We start from the raw sequence: 24,882 nt of genomic DNA, 5'->3' as shown, positions 1-24,882 counted from the left end.
CGCAATCTCAGCTCACTGCAAGCTCCACCTCCCAGGTTCACACCATTCTCCTGCCTCAGCCTCCCGAGTCGCTGGGACTATAGGCGCCCGCCACCACGCCCAGCTAATTTTTTGTATTTTTAATAGAGACGGGGTTTCACCGTGTTATCCAGGATGGTCTCGATCTCCTGACCTCGTGATCTGCCCGCCTCGGCCTCCCAAAGTGCTGGGATCACAGGCGTGAGCCACCGCGCCCGGCCAGAAGTTATTTTTAATCAAAAGTGTTAGAACTTTTTGCCCATCCACAATGGTTCCTTCCAAACACGGAGCACATTACTCTAGTGATGATTCTGTGCTCACAACACTAGGGTAATTCAATTCAGAGTTCTGCCCATACCTCCCTATTTTGTACAGTATTCATAGAAAATGAAAAAGCCAGTTATCTTAAAAAAAAAATGCATTAACTGAAAAGTGAAAACAGAATGTACTGAGAAAAAAGATGGCACCACAGTGCTTATGTTAAAATGGATTCATTCAATATTCCCAAATGTGAATTAAACAGTTTTACATAATTGTTTCCTTATAACAGTTTCATGTTGGCAAAACAAAATAATACTGTAATTATGAAGTTTTATTTCAGTCTGAGATACTTAATTCTTGCAGTGCATGCCCACCGATAACAAAATCTATTAATAACACTCCCAAACCATGGGACTTTAAAGTTACAATCAACAGCTGAGAGGCATAAAAGTAATATCATTAAACACAGAGTATGAAAATTAGGTTTTAAAATTAAAAACAAAACCTGGTTACTATTCTCTAGGAAATATTTCAAATATATAATCATCTCCAGGTTGGCCACCAAATTTCCTATACTGAAGATATGGTAGATTGCAGTTAATTTTATCTTTTTAGGTAGCAGATATATTTATTAAGCTTTCAATCTTTGGAGGATCTAGAAGTTTTGAAATGTACCAAATTTAATGTCATTAACCAATTGGAATTTTTAATATAAGTTCTGAGTGCAATTCTATTCAGAATTTCCTTTTCTTTTTCATTTTGGATGGATGTTGGTATTTGTTCCACACTTTTTTGCACCTGCATACTTCTTGTTAACTTACAGATACTATGAGCCATACTTTCTTAGTATTAAATTTTATTTTAAAATGTTAAAAACATGATTACTTTAGGAAAAAATTCCCACTCTACCCATCCCCCCAATATCTATATAACAGGATTCAGAGCAGTATTTGTCAATGTTTGCCAAGGATGATCAGGATGTTTGAACCACCGGGAGTTTTCTTTAAACTGTATATTTCTGGGTCTACCCCAGATCCACCGAATCAGAATCTCTGAGGGTGGTGTCTATGACTGATTTTTAAAAAACGCTCCCAGGGATTGTTTTTATACTAAAATTTGAGAGCTACTGGTTTAAGGTACAAAATATGACCTTCTGTAGTTTCACTATGGGTCTAAAAGTATATATTAAAATTATTTGGGAAGTCTAGTCAAATGCCATAATGGTCTGTAAGGTAATCTATGATTGCTGATGTGCTTGACAGAGCATTAAATACCCTTTTTTCCTGCCTTGAAGTTATCTTTTCCATCATGTACATTAAATGTTGATGGAAACACATGTAAGGAGTCCCGAGTTCAAGAGCAATGTCAACCCAGTCCCAGATGCATTTCAGTGGGGTTTCCTCATATCCAGCAAACATGGCCGGGTTTGCTAAGAGTCCTCTTGCAACCATCACACCTACAAATTAAAGCACACCATATTTGTCCATACATTAAGAACCCCTGGTCATTAGTTCAAGCTCAATGAAGCAAACAGAATATTTTTTTAAAAAGTATTATCACAAGGTTTTGTAATGTCTTTATTACATTAATATGTTTAATTCGATTACAAAAGAATTAATTTTGGTACCTTTTGTAAACCAGGAAAGTTTAAATGTACTTACAGAAATCTTTATTTTTTAAAGATTTCTACATTAAACCATTAGTCTTTGGTTTTTCTTTAGGGTAAATCTGGATTGTCATAAATTGGGCTGCTTAAAGTTCAGTTTATCTATATTCTCCCATCTAGCAATTATAGGGCTTGGCATGCCAATAATTTAAGGGAATAATGAAACTGCATAGCAGTTCTGGGGTTCCTTTAGCTCTTATCATTCTCGAGTTCACTTACTCTCATTTCTAGGTGCTGTATTTTACTAGTAGGCTATCTGGAAAATTATTCACTGGTCACTAGATATAATGGTGTCAGAAAAGTAACTGAATTAATTTATCCCAGTTAAGATAATCCATGTTTTTCTAAGTAGAAAACTTAACATCATTTTAATAAATCGCTTAGCTTAAAACAGTACAATGGGAAAATATGGCTTAATGTTATACAAAACAAATGAAAATCAAATTAACATTACTTCCCCACTCTCATTTCTTCCCCCCCAATTAAAAGAACCCAAGTACTTATTTCTTACCATCTGTCCCAGTAATCCGCCACACATTTTCTGCTTCCTTTAAGCTTCTGATGTCTCCATTAGCAATTACAGGTATAGACATATTTTCCTTAATTATTTTAATGGATTCATAGTGCACCGGCTGATGTCTTTCTTCAGCAGTTCTTCCATGGACTGTAATCCAGGAAACTCCTGTTGCTTCAGCCTTTCGACAAAGATCTACAGTTCTTTTAAGGTCATCATGGATCCTACAATTTCAAAATTACATTTATCTGTTCACAGCACACAAATCTTAATGCTAACATTAACTGACTAAAATGATATTTCATCTACTAAATTAGTTAGCTTTGCTATATCATATGATTACCCTATGTCATTATCAGCAAGGTTTTCTTCAGGGATCAGTTCCTACACAAGACCTCAAATTTAGCTATTTCACTATTGACAGCAAAGGACAAAAAACAAGTTTTATCTTAGACCTAGTGCTTCTATGTTTTGGCTTTGATAAATGAAAGAGCCATGAAAGTACTGTCACAGATGAATTTAAACCTTAATATTTGCTGTGCATGCCCCCATCCCCCAGTGGGAGAAAACAACACTTTATCTTGAAATATGTTTTCAGGCTGGGCACCGTGGCTCACTCCTGTAATCCCAGCACTTTGACAGGCTGAGGCAGGTGGATCACTTGAGGCCAGGAGCTCAAGACTGGCCTGGCCAACATGGCGAAACCTCGTTTCTACTAAAAAATACAAAAATTAGCGCGGTGTGGTGACACACACCTGTAATCCCAACTACTTGAGAGGCTGAGGCATGAGAATTGCTTGAACCTGGGAGGCAGGGGTTGCAGTGAGCCAAGATCGTGCCACTGCACTCCAGCCTGGGCAACAGAGTGAGACTCTGTCTCAAAAAAAGAAATATGTTTTCAACCTGTCACGGAAAAACTGATTCCTGGTTTATTTTCTTTTCATTGTGAAATTTTAGTGCAAATATTTTTCCTATTTTCTACACTTGGCACCAGTAATGTTTCTTAACATTAAATACTACATAGCTAAAGTTGAAAGTTTGGTGAAACTTAAAGGGAGGCTTTAACTTTTGTTAAAAGTACAAAGAGGAAGTTTTTCAGGACTATAAATGAAAATTATGGTATATATTCTTTTACTAAATGTCTTATTTTCAATATTTCCATACACCAGCTACCAATTTATTTAGGATAGACACTCCCAACAGCATCAGACAAAAGCAATAATCTTTCATTTCCTAAGTAATGGATTATCCTATCAATAGATTGAAATATTGTCTTTACCTTATTTTAATAGAAATTGAAAATCCAGGGGTTTCCACTTGATTTCTTACTTGTTTCACCATGTCTCGAACAAGCTCTGGCTTGTTTATTAAGCAAGCCCCATAACCTTCTGCCATTGCCCACCTTTGTAAAGCAAACACATGAACAAGTGAATTATAAATAACTGGAAAAGAAGACAAAATTCTGAAAGCACTGAAATGTAAGTGCATCAATTTCTCTAGTGATCTGGAATAGAAACAAATTTTAAAAATTCATAGATTCAGCATTTGTAAGTGGATCAATATGAGATTAGGAAAACATGTTCCCAGATCAAAAAGTACTCAGGAGAAATGGTTTTCATTGGCAAGTGAGAATATTAAGTTAAAAGTCATTCAACCAAAACAGGTTTAAATATTTGAAGTAATTGCAATGACTTCAGATTTTAAAAATTCCAAATTTGATGTTTATTGTGCATAACAAGAGGTTTTATTAGTCTCAATAGTAGAAAGATATTTTTGGCTTACAGCATTCCAATACCACTAAACAGCTAAACAGCTTATTTAACCCTCCTAATGGGTATACAAATATGTCTAATCTGATTTGGATTATGCTATACTTAACAAGTTTGCTTTTATTCTTTGTACACATTTTGAATTACTGATAATCTACTACAGTGCCAGTAAAGTAGAACTATTATTGTCAGTCTGGGCGCAGTGGCTCAGGCCTGTAATCCCAGCACTATGGGAGGCCAAGGAGGGCGGATCACCTGAGGTTGGGAGTTTGCAACCAGCCTGACCAACATAGAGAAACCCCGTCTCTACTTAAAATACAAAATTAGCCGGGCGTGGTAGCGCATGCCTGTAATCCCAGCTACTCGGGAGGCTGAGGCAGGAGAATCGCTTGAACCTGGGAGGCGGTAGTTGTGGTGAGCCGAGACCACACCACTGCACTCCAACCCGGGAAACTCTGTCTCAAAAAAAAAAAAAAAAAAAAAAAAAAGAAATATTATTGTCAAATTAAGTACACCCTATCAACACCCAGTTATTTAACCCAACCAAGTAACTGTGGTATAGAAAGAAAAGGTGATTATAATAAGGTATTTTTATAAGGGGAATTAATTAGGAGAAAATATGTAGTGATTTCCTAAGTCAAACAATCTGTTTTCAGAGCAAGTATATCTGACATGACAGTAAAAATACATTTTAGGGATTGCCGTAAACATTAGATTCTCATATAACTACTTATGGATGAGATTCAAGGCACAGCCACATAAAAATTCTATTGGTGAGGGGGGACAAAACACCTGTCAAAGGTCTATACATCGTTTCAGTCATCAGAAAAGACCTTTGAATTTATGTTTCTAAATTACATTTCCCTATATTTTCTTCCTTCTTGTTTTGAGCCCTGGGACTGTAACTCTATTTTCTTTTTAATTTTTGGAAAACTAGAAAGATATTTTACCATGTTCACATAGTTTTTTTCCTACTCTTTTGGAAAATTCTTCCAACTTCTTTGAGCTTTACCTCTGAGGGCAACCACAGTTAATGTCTATTCCATTCGCGTAAGGACAGACTATACGAGCAGCATCAGATAAAAGTCTTGCATCGTTAGCAGCAAACTGAACAATCAATGGGCAATCACCTGACAAAATGAATAGCTCAACATTAAAATTCACAGGAAAAAACCCCACGCACACACACACCAAACTTTAATGTTTGTACAGGATAAAATAGCAATAACGATTTTTAGCCTAAGAAGCATCTGTCCAAATAATATAACATTAAACAATTTAAAATATTTAAAATTAAAAGCAATTTACACTCGGTAAAAAATTCAAACAGTACAAAATTTGATAAATGAAAACAATTCTAATACTTTTGACAAAATAGACCCTCTTCCCAAAGGTGAGAATTAGTTTACTGCATTCCAGAACAATTTTTTTGTATACCTGTAAAATTTAAACAAGTGTGAACATTCTATATATACCACTGTGCCTACTGTTCCTTTCTTTCCTCATGTATCTGGGAGACGTACTCAGACCTATTTTCTTCTTTATAGTGGGATATTCCACTGTATGGATGGACCATATAGTGTATTTTTAGACTGTTTCACATGCTCTAAGTATATTCATACGGTAAATTCTTAGGAGAATTGTTAATAGGCATTTAACATACAACACTGTGACAAATATTACAGAATTATCTTCCAAGAGTTTACCAATATAGACATATACCAATATGGATAAAAGTTCTTGTTTCCTCACAACTTATCATACAGTGTATATCCAACATTTGAATATTCTAATTTGTGAATTCTCTTCATATTCTTTGCATTTTTCTGTATATAATTTTCCCTTTAGTTGTTCTTTTTATTTGTAATTTTTTTATAAAACAAAGAAATTAGTATTGCTATCTATCATGTGTTATAAATACTCTCAGTTTTTTGTCTTTGAGTATGTGCTCTTACATATAAAGGTTTAAATTTTTTTTTTTTTTTTTTGAGACAGAGTCTCTGTCACACAGGCTGGAGTGCAGTGGCGCAATCTCAGCTCACTACCACCTCTGTGTCCCAGGTTCAAGTGATTCTCTGGCTCAGTCTCCCAAGTAGCTAAGATTACAGGTGCCTGCCACCATGGCCAGCCAATTTTTGTATTTTTAGTAGAGATAGGGTTTCACCATGTTGTTCAGGCTGGTCTCAAACTCCTGACCTCAGGTGATCCACCCATCTTGGCCTCCCAAAGCACTAAGATTACAGGCATGAGCCACCGCCTCTGGCCCAAAGGTTTAAATTTTAATACAGCCGAATGTATTAAAGCTTCCTAGGTTTTAAAGAACATATTTTTCGTATCCTTGGGTCAGTGTTATAAACTCTGTTTAGATGTATTTCAACATTTCTTTTGAGGAATACTTGTATGAGATTCACTGGGTGTTTATAAAAATGCAGATTTCGGGGCATCATCCTAGTTGCACTGATTCAAGATTCCTATGGCAATCTACTGATTTACAGGATTATGATGGTTTAGGAGAATTTGCTTTATTCTTTATGGAGATGTAAGGTTCTTTCCCTTTTGTAACTCAAGAGAGTTACAGAATTTCAATTTAACAACCATTTATTGGTCTAATATATTTCCAACACTGTACTAGACGCTGAGGATACAAATCAAGCTATTTCTAAAGCTACAGCCCTCAAGGAGGCTGAACCTAATGGGAGAAAAAGGCATATAAAGAGGAAATCACAATGCAGTAGAATTAAGTGCAACATAAGAGCCTGTGCTTAGCAGGGAGGACATGAGTAGAGGATGATAAAAAAAAAAAAAAAAAAAAATTCATGACTACAAATATTGAGAGCTGAATGAAGAAACATAAACTACAGTTTGCAAGAGAGAGAGGCAGTCTGGTGTGAGAAGACAGGGTATGTTCAAGGACTTAAAATAACTTAGGAATTTTGAAGGATAAAGTCAGTGGGCTGTGGGGAGAAACTGAAGGAAGATAAGGCTGCAGAAGATGTATTCAGAGGTCAGATTATGACAAACTGTGTATTATCTTTAGGTGCTGAAATTTTAGTCTTTAAGCCAGTAGCTCTCAACCTTTAACAAGCTCAGAATTACCTGGAGAGCTTTTGAAACACAGATTGCTGGACCACATATCCGGAATTTCTGATTTAGTGCACCTGTAAATCTCCATTTCTAACAAGTTTCCAGATAATACTGATGCTGCTGGTCTGGGGATCACATTTTGAGAACAATGAGAGAAAAATTTACATGTTCAATAGGTCACTTTGGTCTCCTTGGAGGATAGTTTGGAATGGTACAAGACTAGAGGCAGTGTGACAGGAATCTACTCTAGTAGCCCTAGTGAGAGGAGAGGGTTTCAAAGTGACCTTACACTTTGGTATATACACTGATAGTCTGCAAGGCATTCAGTAATAACATGTAAAAAATACTTATTAAAAACACTAAAGAACTAAAGCTTTTTCACATAAAATCTCTAAATTGTGTTGTTTCTGATTAGACAAGATAGTTGAGTTTGTAGACAAATTTAAAAAGTTTTACAAAGTCAGTACACTCGGTTTCACATACCTTGATTTGTGGTAAATTCGCTGTCTCTGGCTTTTATAGATTTGACAAAATCAGCGGCAACAATCATTGGTGTGTAACACAGATCACAACTATATTTTCTTACTAGTGTCCTAAAAGCCAACCTGTGAGCATATAAAACCTTAATTATGCATTTAGAAACACCACAAACATATTTTAGTGCATTGTTAAATATTTATCAGAGCAAGTTCTACCTATAGGGAGATGGAGGAGATTTACTTTTCCCTATTATTCCTGCTAAGTATTACTAAAAACCCTGGATATTATATATAAAACAAACACAAGAAAATTTTGAAAGGTGAAGAAAAGATGTCCAGACAGGCTAGTGACCTCAGGACCTGAGGAATGACAGGGTGGTGAGTTCTCTGGGTTTTATTTTTGTCTCAAATATCCTAGACTTGAAGAAGCTGGCCACCTGGAAACAACAATGGATGCAGACAAAACCAGCCCCAACAAAAGCCTTCTCTAACCAAAGGACCAGGAAAATGTTCTGTCTGACCTAGTAAGACAGAAAACTTTTAGACAGTTCTACTCCAGCCAAATACGGTAGAAAAAGCTATGGCTTTATCTCCATTAGCAAAGGCCAAGTGGGAATCCTAGATTTCTACCCTCCAAAGGCTGTAAGAAGGTGCTCCAACATTCTACTGATATGTTGTCCAAGGCCAGGTAAGGATCTGAAACTTCCATCTCTGGTGGCCAGTGAGGTCACTCCCAGCCCAGTGGTATCAGGAGGCCACAAGGGGAGCCTGGACTTCCATGCCTGCCAGCAGTAATGAAGCACTCTTCTCCCTCCCTGCTTGGTGTGGTATCAGAGGAGGCATAGTGGAGAGCCAGGACTTTCATTATTGCCCAGCATATATGAGGCTACCCTCACCATGGGGAACTGGAACTGTCATCCCTGCCCAGCAGTAATGAGGAGCTCCTCACCCACCAGATGTCAAAGGAGGCCAAGTGGAGAACTTGGACTTCTATCAGATAGCAATGAGGTGGCACCACTCCCCTACATCATTCCCTGCCGGAGTGTTGTCAGAAAAAGCCGGTTAAAACAGAAGGTGCAATAGTCAAAAACAATTAACGTAATCTATCATATTAACAGGCTAAGTAATAAAAATCACATGATCATATAGATGCAGAAAAGGCATTTGACAAAATACACTCATACACAGTTAAAAAAAAAAAAGGTGAACTCTCAGAAAACCAGAAGTAGAGGGAACCTTCCTCAGTTTGATAAAGTGTATCCACAAAATTCCTATAGAAACACTTTTGCCTTAGACAGGAACAAGGTAAGGAAGTCTGCTCTTATCACCCTTATTCAACACAGCGCTGAAACTTCTAGTCAGTGCAATAAGGCATGATAAAGAAACAAAAGGCATATGATCAAAAGGAAGAAATCCAACTGTCCTTATTTGCAGATGACACGGTTGTTCATATAGACTCTGAAGGAATTTACAAAAACAGTAGAACCAACAAGTCAGTTTAGCAAGTTTTCAGGATATAAGATCAACATACAAAAATCTATTTCTATGTGCTAGCAATAAACATGTGAACACCAAAAATTAAAAATTCTATTTACAAACATGCTCAAAACAAATCTGGATGTCTTACAAAACATGTACAGAACTTGTATGCTGAAAACTACACAATACTGATGATAGAAATCAAAGAAAATCTCAATCAATGGAAAGATATACTATGTTCATGGACTGGGAGACTCAACCTAGTAAGAAAGTCAGTTCTTCCCAAGTTGAGGTATCAGTTTCACACAGTTCTTATGAAAATTCCAGCAAGGTTTTTTGCAGAGATAGACAAGGTCATTCTAAAATTTATTTGTAAAGCAAGGGAACTAGAATCGCTAAAACAATTTTGAAAAAGTAAATAAATTGGGAAGAACCAGTCTACCTGATTTCAAGACATATTATAGAGCTATATAGTAAAATTGTGTGGTATTGGTGGGGAAAAAGATACAAGATCAATGGAACAAAACAGAAAATGCTGATTTCTCACAAAGAAGCAAAGAATTAGAGGAGAGATAGCCTTTCTTTTTTTAGAGACGCAGTTTTACTCTTGTTGCCCAGGCTGGAGTGCAGTGGTGCGATCTCGGCTCACTGCAACCTTCACCTCCCAGGTTCAAGCTATTTTCCTGCCTCAGCCTCCCAGCAGCTGGGACTATTGGCATGTGCCACCACGCTGACTAATTTTTGTATTTTTAGTAGAGACGGGGTTTCACCATGTTGGCCAGGCTGGTCTCGAATTCCTGACCTCAAATGATCTGCCCACCTCGGCCTCCCAAAGTGCTGGGATTAGGATTTGATGGCGTGAGCCACCGTGCCTGGCCGACAGCCTTTCAAAAATGGTGCTGGAGTAACTGGACATCCATAGGCAACCTAACCTAAGCCTCACACTTACATAAAAGTTAATGCAAAATTGATCATGGACTTAAATGCAAAACATAAAACTATAAAACTTTTAGGGAAAAAAACATAGGAGAAAATATTCAGGATCTGGAGCTACATAAAGGTTTTTTATACTTGACATCGAAAGCACAATTTACAAAAGGAAAAATTGATGTTAGACTTCATTAAAATGAAACTTTTGTTCTGCAAAAGATCCTGTTAGGAGCATGAAAGACAAGCCACATACAGGGAGAAAATATGTGCAAATCATGCATCTGACAAAGCAGAATATATATCTAGAGTATATAAATAACTCTCAGCACTCAATAGAAAACAAGAAAACAAACAAATGGACAAAAGCACTTGAATAGATACTTCTACAAAGACAACATACAAATGGCCAATAAACACACAAAAAGGGGAGGAGCCAAGATGGCCGAATAGGAACAGCTCCGGTCTACAGCTCCCAGCGCGAGCGACGCAGAAGACGGGTGATTTCTGCATTTCCATCTGAGGTACCGTGTTCATCTCACTAGGGAGTGCCAGACAGTGGGCGCAGGTCAGTGGGTGAGCGCACCGTGCGCCAGCCGAAGCAGGGGCGAGGCATTGCCTCACTCGGGAAGCGCAAGGGGTCAGGGAGTTCCCCTTCCAGGGGTGACAGACGGCACCTGGAAGATCGGGCCACTCCCACCCGAATACTGTGCTTTTCCGACGGGCTTAGGAAACGGTGCCCCAGGAGAGTATAGCCCGCACCTGGCTCAGAGGGTCCTACGCCCACGGAGTCTCGCTGATTGCTAGCACAGCAGTCTGAGATCAAACAGCAAGTCGGCAGCGAGGCTGGGGGAGGGGCGCCCGCCATTGCCCAGGCTTGCTTAGGTAAACAAAGCAGCCTGGAAGCTTGAACTGGGTGGAGCCCACCACAGCTCAAGGAGGCCTGCCTGCCTCTGTAGGCTCCACCTCTGGGGGCAGGGCACAGACAAACAAAAAGACAGCAGTAACCTCTGCAGACTTAAATGTCCCTGTCTGACAGCTTTGAGGAGAGCAGTGGTTCTCCCAGCACGCAGCTGGAGATCTGAGAACGGGCTGACTGCCTCCTCAAGTGGGTCCCTGACCCCTGACCCCCGAGCAGCCTAACTGGGAGGCACCGCCCAGCAGGGGCAGACTGACACCTCACACGGCCGGCCAGGTACTCCAACAGACCTGCAGCTGAGGGTTCTGTCTGTTAGAAGGAAAACTAACAGAAAGGACATCCACACCAAAAACCCATCTGTACATCACCATCATCAAAGACCAAAAGTAGATAAAACCACAAAGATGGGGAAAAAACAGAGCAGAAAAACTGGAAACTCTAAAAACCAGAGTACCTCTCCTCCTCCAAAGGAACGCAGTTCCTCACCAGCAACGGAACAAAGCTGGACGGAGAATGACTTTGACGAGCTGAGAGAAGAAGGCTTCAGACGATCAAATTACTCCGAGCTACGGGAGGATATTCAAACCAAAGGCAAAGAAGTTGAAAACTTTGAAAAAAATTTAGAAGAATGTATAACTAGAATAACCAATACAGAGAAGTGCTTAAAGGAGCTGATGGAGCTGAAAACCAAGGCTCGAGAACTACGTGAAGAATGCAGAAGCCTCAGGAGCCGATGCGATCAAATGGAAGAAAGGGTATCAGCCCTGGAAGATGAAATGAATGAAATGAAGCGAGAAGGGAAGTTTAGAGAAAAAAGAATAAAAAGAAACGAGCAAAGCCTCCAAGAAATGTGGGACTATGTGAAAAGACCAAATCTACGTCTGATTGGTGTACCTGAAAGTGACGGGGAGAATGGAAACAAGTTGGAAAACACTCTGCAGGATATTATCCAGGAGAACTTCCCCAATCTAGCAAGGCAGGCCAACATTCAGATTCAGGAAATACAGAGAACGCCACAAAGATACCCCTCGAGAAGAGCAACTCCAAGACACATAATTGTCAGATTCACCAAAGTTGAAATGAAGGAAAAAATGTTAAGGGCAGCCAGAGAGAAAGGTCGGGTTACCATCAAAGGGAAGCCCATCAGACTAACAGCAGATCTCTCGGCAGAAACCCTACAAGCCAGAAGAGAGTGGGGGCCAATATTCAACATTCTTAAAGAAAAGAATTTTCAACTCAGAATTTCATATCCTGCCAAACTAAGCTTCATAAGTGAAGGAGAAATAAAATACTTTACAGACAAGCAAATGCTGAGAGATTTTGTCACCACCAGGCCTGCCCTAAAAGAGCTCCTGAAGGAAGCGCTAAACACGGAAAGGCACAACCGGTACCAGCCACTGCAAAATCATACCGAAATGTAAAGACCATCGAGACTAGGAAGAGACTGGATCAACTAACGAGCAAAATATCCAGCTAACATTATAATGACAGGATCAAATTCACACATAACAATATTAACTTTAAATGTAAATGGACTAAATGCTCCAATTAAAAGACACAGACTGGCAAATTGGATAAAGACTCAAGACCCATCAGTGTGCTGTATTCAGGAAACCCATCTCACGTGCAGAGACACACATAGGCTCAAAATAAAAGGATGGAGGAAGATCTACCAAGCAAATGGAAAACAAAAAAAGGCAGGGGTTGCAATCCTAGTCTCTGATAAAACAGACTTTAAACCAACAAAGATCAAAAGAGACAAAGAAGGCCATTACATAATGGTAAAGGGATTAATTCAACAAGAAGAGCTAACTATCCTAAATATATATGCACCCAATACAGGAGCACCCAGATTCATAAAGCAAGTCCTGAGTGACCTACAAAGAGACTTAGACTCCCACATATTAATAATGGGAGACTTTAACACCCCACTGTCAACATTAGACAGATCAACGAGACAGAAAGTCAACAAGGATACCCAGGAATTGAACTCAGCTCTGCACCAAGCGGACCTAATAGACATCTACAGAACTCTCCACCCCAAATCAACAGAATATACATTTTTTTCAGCACCACACCACACCTATTCCAAAATTGACCATATACTTGGAAGTAAAGCTCTCCTCAATAAATGTAAAAGAACAGAAATTGTAACAAACTGTCTCTCAGATCACAGTGCAATCAAGCTAGAACTCAGGATTAAGAATCTCACTCAAAACCGCTCAACTATGTGGAAACTGAACAACCTGCTCCTGAATGACTACTGGGTACATAACGAAATGAAGGCAGAAATAAAGATGTTCTTTGAAACCAACGAGAACCAAGACACAACATACCAGAATCTCTGGGATGCATTCAAAGCAGTGTGTAGAGGGAAATTTATAGCACTAAATGCCCACGAGAGAAAGCAGGAAAGATCCAAAATTGACACCCTAACATCACAATTAAAAGAACTAGAAAAGCAAGAGCAAACACATTCAAAAGCTAGCAGAAGGCAAGAAATAACTAAAATCAGAGCAGAACTGAAGGAAATAGAGACACAAAAAACCCTTCAAAAAATAAATGAATCCAGGAGCTGGTTTTTTGAAAGGATCAACAAAATTGATAGACCGCTAGCAAGATTAATAAAGAAAAAAAGAGAGAAGAATCAAATAGATGCAATAAAAAATGATAAAGGGGATATCACCACCGATCCCACAGAAATACAAACTACCATCAGAGAATATTACAAACACCTCTATGCAAATAAACTAGAAAATCTAGAAGAAATGGATAAATTCCTCAACACATACACCCTCCCAAGACTAAACCAGGAAGAAGTTGAATCTCTGAATAGACCAATAACAGGAGCTGAAATTGTGGCAATAATCAATAGCTTGCCAACCAAAAAAAGTCCAGGACCAGATGGGTTCACAGCCGAATTCTACCAGAGGTACAAGGAGGAGCTGGTACCATTCCTTCTGAAACTATTCGAATCAACAGAAAAAGAGGGAATCCTCCCTAACTTATTTTATGAGGCCAGCATCATCCTGATACCAAAGCCTGGCAGAGACACAACAAAAAAGAGAATTTTAGACCAATATCCTTGATGAACATTGATGCAAAAATCCTCAATAAAATACTGGCAAACAGAATCCAGCAGCACATCAAAAAGCTTATCCACCATGATCAAGTGGGCTTCATCCCTGGGATGCAAGGCTGGTTCAATATATGCAAATCAATAAATGTAATACAGCATATAAACAGAACCAAAGACAAAAACCACATGATTATCTCAATAGATGCACAAAAGGCCTTTGACAAAATTCAACAACCCTTCATGCTAAAAACTCTCAATAAATTAGGAATTGATGGGACGTATCTCAAAATAATAAGAGCTATTTATGACAAACCCACAGCCAATATCATACTGAATGGGCAAAAACTGGAAGCATTCCCTTTGAAAACTGGCACAAGACAGGGATGCCCTCTCTCACCACTTCTATTCAACAGAGTGTTGGAAGTTCTGGCCAGGGCAATTAGGCAGGAGAAGGAAATCAAGGGTATTCAATTAGGAAAAGAGGAAGTCAAATTGTCCCTGTTTGCAGATGACATGATAGTATATCTAGAAAACCCCATTGTCTCAGCCCAAAATCTCCTTAAGCTGATAAGCAACTTCAGCAAAGTCTCAGGATACAAAATCAATGTGCAAAAATCACAAGCATTCTTATACATCAATAACAGACAAACAGAGAGCCAAATCATGAGTGAACTCCCATTCACAATTGTTTCAAAGAGAATAAAATACCTAGGAATCCAACTTACAAGGGATGTGAAAGACCTCTTCAAGAAGAACTACAAACCACTGCTCAAGGAAATAAAAGAGGATACAAACAAATGGAAGAACATTCCATGCTCATGGGTAGGAAGAATCAATATCATGAAAATGGCCATCCTTCCCAAGGTAATTTACAGATTCAATGCCATCCCCATCAAGCTACCAATGACTTTCTTCACAGAATTGGAAAAAACTACTTTAAAGTTCATATGGAACCAAAAAAGAGCCTGCATCACCAAGTCAATCCTAAGCCAAAAGAACAAAGCTGGAGGCATCACACTACCTGACTTCAAACTATACTACAAGGCTACAGTAACCAAAACAGCATGGTACTGGTACCAAAACAGAGATATAGATCAATGGAACAGAACAGAGCCGTCAGAAATAATGCCACATATCTACAACTATCTGATCTTTGACAAACCTGACAAAAACAAGAAATGGGGAAAGGATTCCCTATTTAATAAATGGTGCTGGGAAAACTGGCTAGCCATATGTAGAAAGCTGAAACTGGATCCCTTCCTTACACCTTATACAAAAATCAATTCAAGATGGATTAAAGACTTAAATGTTAGACCTAAAACCATAAAAACCCTAGAAGAAAACCTAGGCATTACCATTCAGGACATAGGCATGGGCAAGGACTTCATGTCTAAAACACCAAAAGCAATGGCAACAAAAGCCAAAATTGACAAATGGGATCTAATTAAATTCAAGAGCTTCTGCACAGCAAAAGAAACTACCATCAGAGTGAACAGGCAACCTACAAAATGGGAGAAAATTTTCACAACCTACTCATCTGACAAAGGGCTAATATCCAGAATCTACAATGAACTCCAACAAATTTACAAGAAAAAAACAAACAACCCCATCAAAAAGTGGGCGAAGGACATGAACAGACACTTCTCAAAAGAAGACATTTATGCAGCCAAAAAACACATGAAAAAATGCTCACCATCACTGGCCATCAGAGAAATGCAAATCAAAACCACAATGAGATACCATCTCACACCAGTTAGAATGGCAATCATTAAAAAGTCAGGAAACAACAGGTGCTGGAGAGGATGTGGAGAAATAGGAACACTTTTACACTGTTGGTGGGACTGTAAACTAGTTCAACCCTTGTGGAAGTCAGTGTGGCGATTCCTCAGGGATCTAGAACTAGAAATTCCATTCGACCCAGCCATCCCATTACTGGGTATATACCCAAAGGACTATAAATCATGCTGCTATAAAGACACATGCACACGTATGTTTACTGCGGCATTATTCACAATAGCAAAGACTTGGAACCAACCCAAATGTCCAACAATGATAGACTGGATTAAGAAAATGTGGCACATATACACCATGGAATACTATGCAGCCATAAAAAATGATGAGTTCATGTCCTTTGTAGGGACATGGATGAAATTGGAAATCATCATTCTCAGTAAACTATCGCAAGAACAAAAAACCAAACACCGCATATTCTCACTCATAGGTGGGAATTGAACAATGAGAACACATGGACACAGGAAGGGGAACATCACACTTCGGGGACTGTTGTGGGGTGGGGGGAGGGGGGAGGGATAGCACTGGGAGATATACCTAATGCTAGATGACGAGTTGGTGGGTGCAGCGCACCAGCATGGCACATGTATACATATGTAACTTACCTGCACATTGCGCACATGTACCATAAAACCTAAAGTATAATAATAATAATAATAATAATAATAATCATAAAAGAAAAAAAAGAAAAATAAATAAACTGCATAAGCAATGTCCTTATCAAAAAAAAAAAAAAAACACACACAAAAAGATGTTCAGCATCATTAATCATTAGGGAAATGCAAATTAAAACTGCAATGAGATACCACTTCATACCCATTAGGATGAATATAATAATAAAAAAAAACTCCCAGAACATAACAAGTGTTGATGAGGATGTGGAGAAATTAAAACTCTTGTTCACTGCTGGTGGTAAGGTAACATGGTGCAGCTGCTATGGAAAGCAGTATAGTAGTTGCTCAAAAAGTTAAACATAGAATCACCATAAGATCCAGCAATTCTACGTCTGGGTACATAGTCAAAAAGAATTGAAAGCAGGGTCTCAGAGACCTGTTACGAACCATGGGTATTTGTATATGGGTATTTGTACACCCATAGTTCATGACAGTATTATTTGCGATAGCCAAAAGGTGGAAGTTATCTTGTGTTCTATCAATATATGAATGGATATCAACAGATGAATGGATAAACAAAATATACATAAAATGGAATATTATTCAGCCTTAAAAAGGAACAACAGTCTGATATATGCTACAACATGAATGAACCTTGAGGATGTTATGCTGCATAAAATATTAGCAAAATAAATCCAGTTCTGAACAAATACGTATAAGACTTACATGAGGTACCTAGAGTAGTGAAATTCATAGAGGGAGAAAGTAGAATAATGGTTGCCAGGGGCTGCTGTGGGGAACAGTGGAATGGGGAGTCATAGTTTAATGTGATAGAATTTCCATCTTCTAAGATGAGAAGAGTTTTAGAGATCAGATGCACAACAATGTGAATGTAATTAACACTACTGAACTGTATTCTTAAAAATGATTGAGAGGTAAATTTTATGTTACGTATATTTTATAACAAACTTCTAAAAAAACTCAATAGTAAAAGAGCAAACAATCCAATTAGAAGATGAGCAAAAGATACGAAGAAATATTTCTTCGAAAACTGAACACACAACTACCTCAGGACCCATAATTGCACTCCTATTTGTCCCAAGACTTAAGTTCACATAAAAATCTATACATCAATACTTATATCTATTTAATATCCATTATATACTTATAGGTAGGAGTTACAACCACCACCATTTTTATAGATATAAAAAGTGCAGCTCAGAGAAGTTAATTGTTTACTCAGGATCGCATATATACTAGGCAAGTAGTAGCACCATAACTCAATTCTAAATCATGATTCCAAAGCTAGGAGTTTGAAGTTCCCATACGGTGGGTGGTCTTACAGTACTTTTAAAAAGTCAGAGCATAAAAGGGAAATTTCATCTTAGTTCATTAACCATTTTGCAACACTTACTTTGAATATCGAACCATTGGGGCACAGACTTTTACCAGCTGTCCAGAATGAAACATTTCTATGGGATCTTTTTTTCTTTCCTGACATATTGTCGTTTGCATGCAGTCACTCTTCATTAATACAGATATGTTTCAAATCTGAAAAAGACAATAAGCTTGTATAGAGAAAATATGCTTTCACTATATTAATTCCATTCTAACAATTTCAACTGCCAACAACATATTTTTTATCAGGCTTGTGGGCTCAGAAATTTTTTTATTAATAGCTTATTTTCACAGTATCCAATATGATACTATAGAATGCTGCCTCTATTTGTAAGATAAATAGATGTGGAAAACTACCCAAGATAGTTGTGGAAAAACAAGATGCAGAAAACGAGATTTTTTTCCCCTAGTTTACCATGTTGTAAGTTTTCATGTTATTTAAAAATTTTTTACATGTTACTTTGTTGGGATTGGTAAGCCAAGAAATTTGGTTTGAATTATTTTATATATGATACTCAACTGGCATTTGGAAATATCTTGTTTTATTCAGGAAAGTTAAATGGCATTAATAGAGCAACTCTTAAGTAGTCAGTGTTTCAAAAGATATCCTGGTGCTTTTATTGTAATTCTTGAATCCTGTTCTGTCTGTCAATCAGAAGATAAACAAACGTTAATTATTTTTAAAAATTTTAATGTGATATTATCTAGTGAAAATTTCAATAATAATTCTACAATTGCATTGTAAATCACTTTTATACCCCAAGAGGTACAGGTACGAGTGATGAAATTATGGAGTTTATAAATGGTTTACATTTGCTGTACTTAAAATCCTACCATTTCACAGTGTTGGCTACTTTTCATATTCCAGTCTTTGGCCTTAGTAACTTAGAAACAGGTATGTATGAAGGAAAAATGAAGCAGAAAACAACAACAACAAAAAGAATCAGATATGGGCCAACTTTAGAATGGTCTAATTGCTCAAACTTTAGAGTCTTTAACCTTTAGGCAAGGAGTTGAAATTAAAAATAGCCAAGGTACTTAAGGATGTCAGGATCTTGTAAGAAACCGCTGGAAGCACCAATATTTAAGTAACAGAGGAAAAGGGGAGAGCAAAAGAGACTGAAGATGAACTTTGGAGCTGGGAGGAATAAACCTAAAGAGTGATACTCAGAAACCAAGAGAGAGACCATTATGAAGGAAGGAGGGGATAGGTATCTTAAACATCAGAGAAAAGTAAGGCAAAAATAAAGTGTGCAATGGCAACAAGGTCATTAGTGATTTTAGCAAGAATTACTTCATTTTTATCCACTCCTGCAGTCATAGTAAATGGCATACAGAAGGCCTCAATATTTATTTGCTGAAAGAATAAATCAGTAGCTTTCAAGGGGCTGGGCTCACACCTGTAAACAGCATTTTGGGAGGCCAAGGTGGGAGGCTTGTTTAAGGCCAAGAGTTCGAGACCAGCTTGGGCAATATAGTGAGACCCCCCCATCTCTAAAAAAATTATAAAAATTAGCTGGGCGTGGCAGCAAGCGACTGTGGTCCCAGCTACTCCAGAAGCTCGGGCAGGAGGATCCCTTGAGCCCAGGAGGTTGAGGCTGCAGTGAGCCATGACCCTGCCACTGCACTCCAGCCTGGGTGACAGAGCTAGACCCCAACTCAACAAAACAAAACAAAACAATCAGTAGCTTTCTACCTTAGTTGTACGCTACAATGACCTGAGGAGCTTTTAAGAATTAGGATGCCCAAGCCATACCCTAGACCAATTAAATCCAAATGTCTGGGCTCAGGATGCAGACATCAGTGTTTTTATTAAAAGCTCTTCAGGTGATTTCAATGTGCAGCTAAGCTTGGAATTACTGGAATAAGTTAATCCAAAGATTCCAAAGCACCTGGTACAATTGTTTGTTTAAATGGGTTCCTACCTTACCTATTAACTCCTTTTAGGATATGGATTGAGTCTTATGTTTGTAAACTCATGAGAGCATGCAGAGTAGGGGGGTCAAAACTTTCACTGTATGAATGAATATTACTCACTCTTCTAAAATATTCCACTGGGGGGAATAAAGCCAAGGAAGGAAAAACAATTCCTAATTCACAAGTAATGAATGAATCACCCCTATTCCCATCATGACTAAGATCTTACATACTAGAGAAAATCCTCTGAGACAAAGAGGGCATAATGCAGTGTGGCATAAGACTTGCTTACCTAAGGTGTTATGAGTATGAAATGCATTTAGAGTTATAAAATACTTAGAACAGCGATAAGCACAGGATAAGTAATAGCACCTTTTTGAAACAGAACGTAGAAAACCACGTAGCTCTGGAACTGGATAAAATTGGTTTCCTGGATACATACCTACTGTACAAAATGAAACAGTCATCTTACAGCTTCTTTTTGCGAAGAAGCTTAAGACTGTCTTGCATACTTGTGGTTGATTGACCCTGTTAATTTATCAGTATTTATCTTAGAAGAAAGAAATCTAGGTCAAAAATGCGAACGTATTAGTAAAGAAAATACAACGGGAACCAACCTGATGCTCTTACAGCGTCAATAGTGTTAGTTGAGATATGGACCATCTATCAGTTTGTAATTAAGAAAAAGTCTGGCACGTGACTGAAACTGAGGAAGAAGTAGAAAAGGCAAAAGGTCAAAGGTCTCATGGGAAGGAAGGAGGGTAGAGACAGTGAGTTTTATTGGTCCTTTTATGGTTCAGACTTCCTTCTTCATCGATTCTCCCTAATTCTCTTCACTGTTCATCCCCAGCAACTTTTCTTCCCAAGCATTTCCTGCGGGCTTTTATTACCCCAGGAGTGCCAATCAAGGCGTGCGACAGATAAAGCTGTGTAGCAACTAACGCGTGACTCTTGTGAGTGTGGAGGGCAAACGAAGCTCCCTGAAACCTCTGCTCTGCTCTCCTGCCTTACGCCGCGCGGCCCCTGTTCTGAGGTTTAATACTTGCTTCACAGATAAGCGCTGCGGCCACGTTCCGGTGCCCACCTTCTCCTTGGCCAGGGCACGACGCCAGCCCAGGGGGCGCGGCCCTGAGCTGCTGCGAGAGACAGCGGAAAGCGCCGGCCCGACGGCCTTGGCTCCCTCGGTGCGCTGGGCGCAGAGCACTCGGACCCTGGGGGCCCACTGCTCGAGTACCTATGCTGCTCCTAGCCAGGCTTAGCCCAGGCGCGGGCTGAGAGTCAGTTCGCCAGGCGGGCCTGGAGCCATGGGCTGACTGGGCGGACGGCGCCCGGATTCTGCGTCACCACTTGGGCGGAGCCGTTCTGCTGCTGACGACATCAACGCGGCACCTGCCAACATGGAAGGTGGCGACGGCAGCGTCGCTGTAGCTGGCCTTGGAGCTCGAGGCTCTGGAGCGGCTGCAGCGACAGTCCGGGAACTTCTGCAGGACGGTAAGGAGACGGGGTCTGATCAGGTCGTGGGGTTGGGGGTCTGCGCTGCTCCGCACCTGGACAGCGAGGTGGACCCAACCCGTTGCTTTGCAGAAAGTTTTCCAGTCTGGACCTGACCACTCCCCTCCGTCCGGCCCCCTGGCGTGGGTACTTTTCTAGCCAACCTGTTTCCTCTGGGACTGGCTCCCTCTTTTCTGGTGTCTTGGGGACACTTGGTTTCTGTGTGCTCCTCATTTCAACTCGACCCCCAATGCCTCCAGCTTCCCTGAAGTTTCGGGAGCCCAAACCCTGTGGCCCGCGTTGGCAGCCACCAGCTGCTGCCGCAGTTCTTGACGAAGGGGTGTAGCGTTCGAGCTCTTCAAAAGTGTAAGCTCTAGAACAGGCGGCAGACGCATAATGAAATAGGGCCTTGTTTTAAAGTAGAACTGGAAACGCCTACTCCTTTAACAAATGGACTGTACAGGGTGACCCCTCTTGCAGGCTGGTTTTTTTTTTCCTCCTTTATGAGGCAGTTATCTACAGTGACACGTGGGGGAGGGTTTGAGGCATTCGTTCAGGTTGGGATTAACCATTTGTACAGAATCTAGCAGTCAGATTTTATTGCTAGTCAGTTTGGAGAGAAGTTGCGCAAAATAAGAAAAGTTAGATATAATATACTTGAAAAGCGTATTCAGTTGTGTCAATCCAGTTACCATGTCCTGAATCTCTTATCCTTCAGAATAAAGTTCACATTTATAAGCATAAAAATAAAGCCCTTCTCACCTGTTCTTAATTTTTTCTCTAGTGGCCATCGCATTCCACCTTGTACTAAAATCATTTGTATACTTGTTTTAATCTCTTCTGTATTGCAGACTTTTTTTAATATCCCATAGTGTGAATAGCAGTATCTTGCATACAGTAGGTGCAGAATGTTTTTTTAAATTGATCATCGCAGTTAGAAGCACATGCACACATTTGAAGAACGAAGTGGGTAATAAATAAATTTCCAAATTATTGTTTATTTTCTCTGACTGTTGAATATTTTATTGTCGTCCTGAATTACATGCCTTTTCATGATAATTTATGTACTTTTCTGAAAAGCAATGATGTTTTCTGAACTATTTTGTGTTGGAAACTCTAGGTCAGGGTCTCTGTCTAAAACTTGGCTAAACTGAATTTAAACTTTAGATACAAGGCAGAGACCCTGATATATTTGCAATTGCTCCTGATATATGTGCAATTCTTGCCCTCAAGTAGTTCACCATCTAGTAGAGGAAATAATCTTGTAGAGCTATAAAGGTAGGTGCTGTAATATAGTGATGTAAGATAGCAGTAGGGTTGCGTATAAAGTAGAGCATTAATACAGAGGAGAATGATAACTGGGGGTTGGAAACTGGTTAGGAAATGTCAGAAAAGGCTTTCTAGGTGGAGACGTTTTAAACTGTAGATAGGACTTCCCCAGGTGAACAGTGGAACACCGGATATATGTTTCAGTAGGATGTATTTCAGGAATTGTAATCAGTTCTTGGATGGTAATAGTCTTCAGTTCTGCCTTCTGTATTTTCCTCCTTGGTTCTCTGCCATTCTCCACAGCGATTATTTAAATCTTCTTTACCCTTTTCAAACCTTTCCCTTCAAGCTCAACAAATGACTTTAAGCTTCCCTGGGGAGAAAAAGAGGATCCATCAGATGTGAACTTTCTCCATTTCTTGCCCATCAAACCTATGAATTTAACCTCAACCTATAACCATCTGTTGCACCTTTTTTCCCTTGCCTTTTCAATTGCAACAGAAGTGGAGCCTCTGCTCCTTTCTTTCTTTCTTTTTTTTTTTTTTTTGAGATGGAGTCTTGCTCTGTCGCCCAGGCTGGAGTGCAGTGGCGCAATCTCGGCTCACTGCAAGCTCTGCCTCCGGGGTTCACGCCGTTCTCCTGGCTCAGTCTCCTGAAAAGCTGGGACTACAAGCGCCCATCACCATGCCTAGCTAATTTTTTGTATTTTTAGTAGAGACGGGGTTTCACCGTGTTAGCCAGGATGGTCTCGATCTCCTGAGTGCTGGGATTACAGGTGTGAGCCACCACGCCCGGCCAAGTCTCTGCTCCGTTCTAAGGATAGTGCCTCCTACTTTGCTCTGGATTTTTTCTTCCTGTTTCCTAGGGACTCAGTCACCCTCAATCTATGCCATTGAAATAACTTTGCAAGGTTTCCAATGACTTGCTTGCACATATGACAAATGGACACTTTTTTGGTCCTTTCCTTTAACTTGTAATAGCATTTGATTCCTTTCTTGAAATACTTTCCTCATGTGGTTTATGGGTGCCGTGCTTTTTAAAAATTCTTAATTCTCTAGGTGCTCTTTTCCAGGTTCCTGTAGATACTTGTCAGTTCAGTTTGTTCTGAATTAAGCGGTCTCTGTTGCCCCTCCACCCCCAACATTCCTGAGGAATTAAGCATTTCCAGCAGAAACTTTGATTCACTATATCAGGGATTTGGCCAATGACAGAGTATCGGATTGATAGGCTTGGTGAGGACAGATGCATAGTATGAAAATTGGTGAGGTGTTTCTGATATGCCTCCTATGGGAATGAGGAAACTGTAAAAGAGAAGCATTATATAATTCATCTCTTTAAAGGCTGTCAGCCCTCAAATGCCACATCCCGTTGTGTTTGATCTTTGTAAGCTCTATGACAATACTAATACTTTCTTTATCCCTTCTTTTGGCTTTTGCCATTCTTTTTTGTTTCTCTGTCTCCCTGAGCACTCTTTAGTCTCTTTGATTGCTTTCATTTTCTCTGTCCACCTCCAACTTTCCTATCTTCCTCATTTTCCTGCCTTTTTGTGCATTCTAAAACTTTTTTTCCCTAAATCATCTGGTCTTGTCCGTGGTTTCAGTATGCTCCTTACCTGTCTTCTGAATTATGAAACTATATTTTTAACTGCCTACTGGACATTTCTATCCTAATTTTTTTATGATATGCCATTCCATAACCTGTATGGACATTTCTATTTTGATAGTAAACAAGCAGTGCTAGTTCTATAATACACATGAAAACCTACATATGAACAAATAGTACAAGTTTTACATATGAAAAAATGAAATGAATTCACTTTTTCTATTCTTCTCTCCTAATCTTTTCCTCTGGTAGTTTCTGTTATCTGTGTTTACTATGTTGTTAGGTAAATGTGTGCTTGTTCCCCTTGTAAATTATGAATTCCTTGGAGGCAGAAGTTTATGTTCATCTTTGTATATTCAGTGTCTAGTGGTCTAACTTAGTGTAAAACTAAATTTCCTATATCAGTTGCTTAATCAAGAAATTTGGGAATCCTTGTTTGTTCTACCTAATCACCCATTTTCAGCTTGTCACTAAGTCCTACATCCTGTGCAGTGTGAATATTTGTTAAATTTGTCACTTTGACATTCTTAGTGCCACTTATTCAGGTCTTATTCAGGCCTTCATTATGTCTCTTAGGCTGTTAACATAGTACTTTACTGGCCTCT

The 24,882-nt window shown here is 39.2% G+C and overlaps 2 protein-coding genes across 16 annotated transcripts in view; one reads left to right on the top strand and one right to left on the bottom strand.

The window, feature by feature from the left end:
• Nucleotides 1-1,118: 1,118 nt before the first annotated feature.
• DUS4L (dihydrouridine synthase 4 like) lies at nucleotides 1,119-21,264 on the bottom strand. Of its 15 annotated transcripts, none has more exons than XM_054494242.2 (9): nucleotides 20,958-21,230; nucleotides 20,533-20,621; nucleotides 18,519-18,639; nucleotides 18,015-18,151; nucleotides 7,796-7,917; nucleotides 5,241-5,358; nucleotides 3,739-3,861; nucleotides 2,457-2,683; nucleotides 1,119-1,735 (listed from the first exon to the last, which is right to left on the bottom strand). In XM_054494242.2, exons 4-9 carry the CDS (start codon nucleotides 18,128-18,130, stop codon nucleotides 1,488-1,490), a joined length of 954 nt encoding a protein of 317 aa, XP_054350217.1. In that variant the 5' UTR covers nucleotides 18,131-18,151; nucleotides 18,519-18,639; nucleotides 20,533-20,621; nucleotides 20,958-21,230; the 3' UTR covers nucleotides 1,119-1,487. The 15 variants fall into 15 exon arrangements, with proteins under 15 accessions (XP_054350217.1, XP_054350219.1, XP_054350224.1 ...); XM_054494244.2 differs by having other exon boundaries at nucleotides 18,519-18,643; nucleotides 21,000-21,188; XM_054494249.2 differs by having other exon boundaries at nucleotides 7,796-7,934; nucleotides 18,519-18,643; nucleotides 21,000-21,117.
• The window catches only part of COG5 (component of oligomeric golgi complex 5), a 377,356-nt gene continuing 373,702 nt past the window's right edge, over nucleotides 21,229-24,882 (top strand). The window contains exon 1 of the mRNA XM_054494192.2: nucleotides 21,229-21,406. Within this exon, the coding sequence (XP_054350167.1) occupies nucleotides 21,313-21,406 (94 nt within the window). The 5' untranslated portion in view covers nucleotides 21,229-21,312. The remainder of the gene's footprint in view (nucleotides 21,407-24,882) is intronic.

Source organism: Pongo pygmaeus, chromosome 6 (assembly GCF_028885625.2).
Source record: "Pongo pygmaeus isolate AG05252 chromosome 6, NHGRI_mPonPyg2-v2.0_pri, whole genome shotgun sequence".
In the NCBI taxonomy this organism is placed as follows: domain Eukaryota; kingdom Metazoa; phylum Chordata; class Mammalia; order Primates; family Hominidae; genus Pongo; species Pongo pygmaeus.
Note: the sequence above shows the minus strand (reverse complement) of the source record. Positions and strands in the feature narration are given on the sequence as shown.

What these genes read in the sequence shown, in the direction of transcription:
- DUS4L (XM_054494247.2), bottom strand. Translation starts at nt 18,130, where the DNA reads ATGAAGAGTGACTGCATGCAAACGACAATATGTCAGGAAAGAAAAAAA. An exon ending in CGAATTTACCACAAATCAAG is followed by an intron (nt 5,359 to 7,795) that starts GTATGTGAAACC and finishes TCATTTTGTCAG; the next exon opens with GTGATTGCCCATTGATTGTT. An exon ending in AACTGTGGTTGCCCTCAGAG is followed by an intron (nt 3,862 to 5,240) that starts GTAAAGCTCAAA and finishes TGCTTTACAAAG; the next exon opens with GTGGGCAATGGCAGAAGGTT.